Genomic DNA, 5,153 nt, shown 5'->3' on the forward strand with positions numbered 1-5,153 from the left:
ACACCAGGTGAGCTGATACCTGGAGCTTGTTCTCCAAAACCCCAGGCCTATGGAAAGCACACAATGCCCATTGTGTGAGAAGGGGAACTGGAAGTTCACCAGCCTCAGTGCCCTGCCAGCTCAGCCAGGCCCACTGGGACATTGATCTCCACGACCACCAGGGACCACCAGAGAGACCCCCAGGACAGAAGAACACATGGGTAAAGGGGAGGGGGAATGTGTTAATGATTTTGGGGAAATGATTATCACATGTGTGTTTAGTCCAGAACAATCAATGAATATGTGTTGAAAATAGAGAAAATAAACAGAAACTTTCCTGTACTCAGCATGCAGGGCTTTGGGAGGAGCTGTCCCCCGTGCATCCTGCTGAATAAAGAATGCTGCTTCTTCATACTACATTGGGGTTAAGGAGTTTTTTGCTTTACCAAATTTTTGGTAACACTCCCACTGCCAAGGAAAGCTCTGTCTCCTGCTGTTCACAAACAGAGAAGGGCTGGTGGCAGATGTGGGGCTCAGAGGCTTCCTGGGGCACAGTGACCATGAACTAATCAAGTTTTCAATGTTCTGTGAAAGAAGGAGGGGCAGCAACAAAACTTCTGGAATTAGGAAGGACAGACTTTAGTCTATTTAGGATGCTGATGTGGGGAGTACTGAATCAGGTCCTGATTTTTTTAAGGGTAACAGCCCTTAAAAACAAAGGGGTCCAACAAGGATGGACACGCTTCAAGAAAGTAATCTATAGAGGGAAGGAGCAGCCTGTTCCAGTGTGGCAAGAGATGAGCTGGTGAGGAAAATTACTGTCCGTGCTTCCCATGGAGCTTTTGTGGGAACTCGGGGAAAAAAGTGGATGCATCAACTTCAGACAGAAGGCTGGGCAACTTAGGTAGTGTTAAAGGATGTGTTTAGGTCATGCGGAAAGAAAAGTTGAGAGGGGAAAGCTCAATAAGAGCTTTACCTGGCCACTTTTGTGAAAAATAATTGAAAGTGTTTCTTTAAAAAAATAATAAAACATGGGATAAGGAGAATATTTACTATTTATTGGATGTAGTGGAGAATAAAGTAACTAAAGATAAGGAAAGGCTGAGCTACTTAACATCTTGTATGTCTCAATTTCCAGTATTAGGAGAGGTTGTCCTAATGACAAGTGTTCTCCTGAGCTGGTAGATGGGCACAGGGAGCAGAACAGCCCCCTGGAATCCAGGAGGAAGCAGTTGCTGACCTGCTGAGCCACTCAGATGCTCACAGGTGTATGGGATCAGATGGGATCCATCCCAGGGGGATGAGGGAGCTGGTGGATGAGCTCCCCAAGCTGCTCTCCATCATTTACCATCAGTCCTGGCTCAGTGGGGAGGTCCCAGAGGACTGGAGGTGCCAGTGTGAGCCCATCCCCAAGAAGGGCTGGAAGGAGGATCTGGGGAACTCCAGGCCTGTCAGCCTGACCTGGGTGCCTGGCAAGGGTATGGAACAGATCACCTTGAGTGCCATCCCAGGGATCCCACAGGATGGCTGAGGGATCAGAGCCAGCCAGCGTGGATTTCAATATCTGCATTAATTGTCTGCATGAGGGGATTGAGTCCACCATGAGCAAATTTGTGGATGACAACAAGCTGGGTATGAGTCTTGATCTGCTGGAGGGTAGGAGGGCTCTGCACAGGGACCAGGACAGGCTGGATCCAGGGCCCAAATCCAGCAAGGTGAGGTTTAACAAGTCCAAGTGCCGGGTACTGCACTTTGGCCACAACAACCCCTGCAGCACTACAGGCTGGGGACAGAGTGGCTGGAGAGCAGCCAGGCAGAAAGGGACCTGCAGGGACTGATGGACAGCAGGCTGGACATGAGGCAGCAGTGTGCCCAGGTGGCCAAGAAGGCCAATGGCTCCTGGCCTGCATCAGGAATGGTGTGGCCAGCAGGAGCAGGGCAGTGATTCTTCCCCTGTGCTCAGCACTGGTTGGGCAGCACCTTGAGCGCTGTGTCCAGGTCTGGGCCCCTCAATTTAGGAAGGACATGGAGGGGCTGAAGCGTGTCCAGAGAAGGTCAACAAGGCTGGTGAGGGGTCTGAAGCACAAGTCCTGTGAGGAGCGGCAGAGGGAGATGGGGTTGTTTATCCTGGAGAAGAGAAGGAGAAGAGGAGTCAAGGCAGTATCAGGAAAAGAGGAGGCTCAGGGGAAACAAGGTGGTGGCAAGGCACAGGTTGGACTTGATGATCTCCAAGGTCTTTTCCACCCTTGCTGATTCTGTGATTCTCTGAAACCACCCTTGGAGCAGTCACACGATGAGCCCTGGGCGTCCTCTTCAGAAGCTCCAGCAGCCCAGGTCCCTCAGCTTCTCCTGCCAGGCCCAAAGCCCATCCTGTCAGTCCTGCAGAGCCTCTGCAGCTCCTCCTCATTGCCCAGAACAGGGAGCTGCAGAGGCAGACACAGCAGCCCAGATGTGCCCCCCTGGCCTGTGGTGCCTCTGGCAAGGGAGCAGCAGGAGGCACTGCAGGAGCCTGCAGACAATTCCTGCAGCACTTGGAGGATAATCCTGCTGCCCAAGGGACATTCCCAGGGTGCCAAGTCAGGAACTGCAATGGGGAGCAGGGCCAGAGAGGAAAGGGCAAACAGGGATGGGCTGTTTGCAGGGGAGGGAACAGAGGTGGGCAAGAGGAAGGAAATTTTTACAAGGGAAGAGTAAAGAAAGCAAAGGTGAAGCAAAGGAAATGCTGAGGGCAGTTTGGGGGTGGCTGCCAGGCAGCCCTGGCTCTGAGCAACAGTGTCTGCAGTGGGACATGAAACCCCCAGCTGATAGGAACAAACTTTCTGGCTGACTGCAGAGGCCAGGACAAAGCTGAGTGGTTTCCCTGGTGTCCCCCAGCCCTTGCTGGCCCCAGGGGCTGATGGCATTTGTGCTCCCTCAGGTTCATGTCCCCACACCAACAGCATGGGGGTGCTCCCCCTGCTCTGTGCAATGCAAACAGGGGCTCCTGAGCCAGTGCTGCCGTGTCTGTGCCTGCAAGGATGGGGCACCTGTGTGAGCTGGGGGAGAGCCCAGGGCTGCAGAGGGGGGATGTTGTTGGCAGCTCCATGAGGACGCTCTGGGACGCTGCCCTGGGCTGTCCAGCACAGTGGGGATGGATCAGCCCCTGCTCTGCTGCTCCTTCCCATCTCCCCCAGGGCCCTTGCAGAGCACCAGCCATGCTGTTTGCCCCTAGCCTGCCCATGGCCACCCTGGGGCTGCTCATGGGGGTTTTCTGTGCTGAGCATTGGCATGGGTGTGTTCTTGAGAGAGCCTGGGCAAGGAGCCTGGAGCCCCCAGGGCCTGGCCTGAGGCGTCAGCGCTGCCCCAGCAGTGCCCATGGCCTGTCCCTGCTGCAGCCCTGGCACTGACACCCCCAGGACTGTGCCCGGCCCCGAGAGCACTCAGGCCCTACAGCAACACCAGGGCCACCAGGGCAGCGGGGCAGGGCCACGGGAGCAGCACTGGCAACACCAAGTGCTGCTGCTGCTGGGCACAGCTGCTGTGCCAGCACTGACCTGCCCTAGCTCTGCACACAGACATTGCTGCTGCAGCTACAGAGAAGACAACAAAAGGGCATCTCTGCAGAAAACTTACAAAATGAGAAATGACGTAAACAAGTACCCTTCTTTATTTACAAGATGAAAAGAAGTAAAATTAAGAAAAAGAACCTCTAAACAAAACCAACAAGAAGTATCAAATATAACTTTTATTACAAGTGATTGGCGGAAATTGCCCAGCAGTTTAATGTTTCCAAAACCAACCAGTCATCAGTGTCCACACTGCAGCCTTGAGCTCCTGGTTCCTCAGGCTGTAGATGAGGGGGTTCAGGGCTGGAGGCACCACCGAGTAAAGAACTGACAGGGCCAGATCCAGGGATGGGGAGGAGATAGAGGGGGGCTTCAATTGAGCAAATGTGCCAATGCTGACAAACAGGGAGACCACAGCCAGGTGAGGGAGGCAAGTGGAAAAGGCTTTGTGCTGTCCCTGCTCAGAGGGGATCCTCAGCACAGCCCTGAAGATCTGCACATAGGAGAAAACAATGAACACAAAACAACCAAGTGCTAAATAGGCACTGACAGCAATGAGCCAGAGTTCCCTGAGGTGGGAATTGGAGCAGGAGAGCTTGAGGATCTGTGGGATTTCACAGAAGAACTGGCCCAGCACATTGCCATGGCACAGGGGCAGGGAAAATGTATTGGCTGTGTGCATGAGGGCATTGAGAAAGGCACTGGCCCAGGCAGCTGCTGCCATGTGGGCACAAGCTCTGCTGCCCAGGAGGGTCCCGTAGTGCAGGGGTTTGCAGATGGACACGTAGCGGTCGTAGCACATGATGGTCAGGAGGAAATATTCTGCTGAGATGAAGAAATACAAAAAAAAGAGCTGTGCAGCACATCCTGAGTAGGAGATGGTCCTGGTGTCCCAGAGGGAACTGTGCATGGCTTTGGGGACAGTGGTGCAGATGGAGCCCAGGTCGCTGAGGGCCAGGTTGAGCAGGAAGAAGAACATGGGCGTGTGCAGGTGGTGGCCGCAGGCTACGGCGCTGATGATGAGGCCGTTGCCCAGGAGGGCAGCCAGGGAGATGGCCAGCAAGAGGCAGAAGTGCAGGAGCTGCAGCTGCCGCGTGTCTGCCAGTGCCAGCAGGAGGAAGTGGCTGATGGAGCTGCTGTTGGACATTTGCTGGGGCTGCACATGGGGACCTGTTCATGGAGAAAAGGACAGTGAAGTGTTAGAGGAGATACATGTACCAAAATCAAAGCCATTTCCATTACCCCCTCCTGTGTAACACAGATGGACATGCTTTGTTGTTCAAGTGTTCTTGCGTTTTTTAGAGGTCCCACATCTTTGCTGGTGTTCTTGGATATTAGAAACACTCAGCATTTCTGCTGCATTCAGGGAGAACAGAGCAAGTTCAGTGAGGCAAAGTGATGAGTAGGGATTTGAGGAGATGGTCTGTCATTCTGACCTGTTCAAAGTTTTTCTATATTTTATCCTTTGTCAGGTGGAGGCTGATCACCTTCCCATTCTTCACATAAAATGTCACCAGGTACGACTGAGAGCAGATGGATCCACCACAGCCCAGCTCCACATTTGTAGCCAAGGACTCGCTTTGATCATTTCACCAACCCCACAGCATTTTCAGTGTCACAACACCTCTG

The 5,153-nt window shown here is 53.3% G+C and overlaps 1 protein-coding gene across 1 annotated transcript; it reads right to left on the reverse strand.

The window, feature by feature from the left end:
- Window positions 1–3,738: 3,738 nt before the first annotated feature.
- Window positions 3,739–4,687, reverse strand: LOC132334980 (olfactory receptor 14A16-like). Its single transcript, XM_059861101.1, has one exon. The coding sequence runs from the start codon at window positions 4,669–4,671 to the stop codon at window positions 3,739–3,741; it is 933 nt and encodes a 310-aa protein (XP_059717084.1). The 5' UTR covers window positions 4,672–4,687.
- Between the last annotated feature and the right edge of the window lie 466 nt (window positions 4,688–5,153).

The sequence above is a fragment of the Haemorhous mexicanus genome, chromosome 16 (assembly GCF_027477595.1).
Source record: "Haemorhous mexicanus isolate bHaeMex1 chromosome 16, bHaeMex1.pri, whole genome shotgun sequence".
In the NCBI taxonomy this organism is placed as follows: domain Eukaryota; kingdom Metazoa; phylum Chordata; class Aves; order Passeriformes; family Fringillidae; genus Haemorhous; species Haemorhous mexicanus.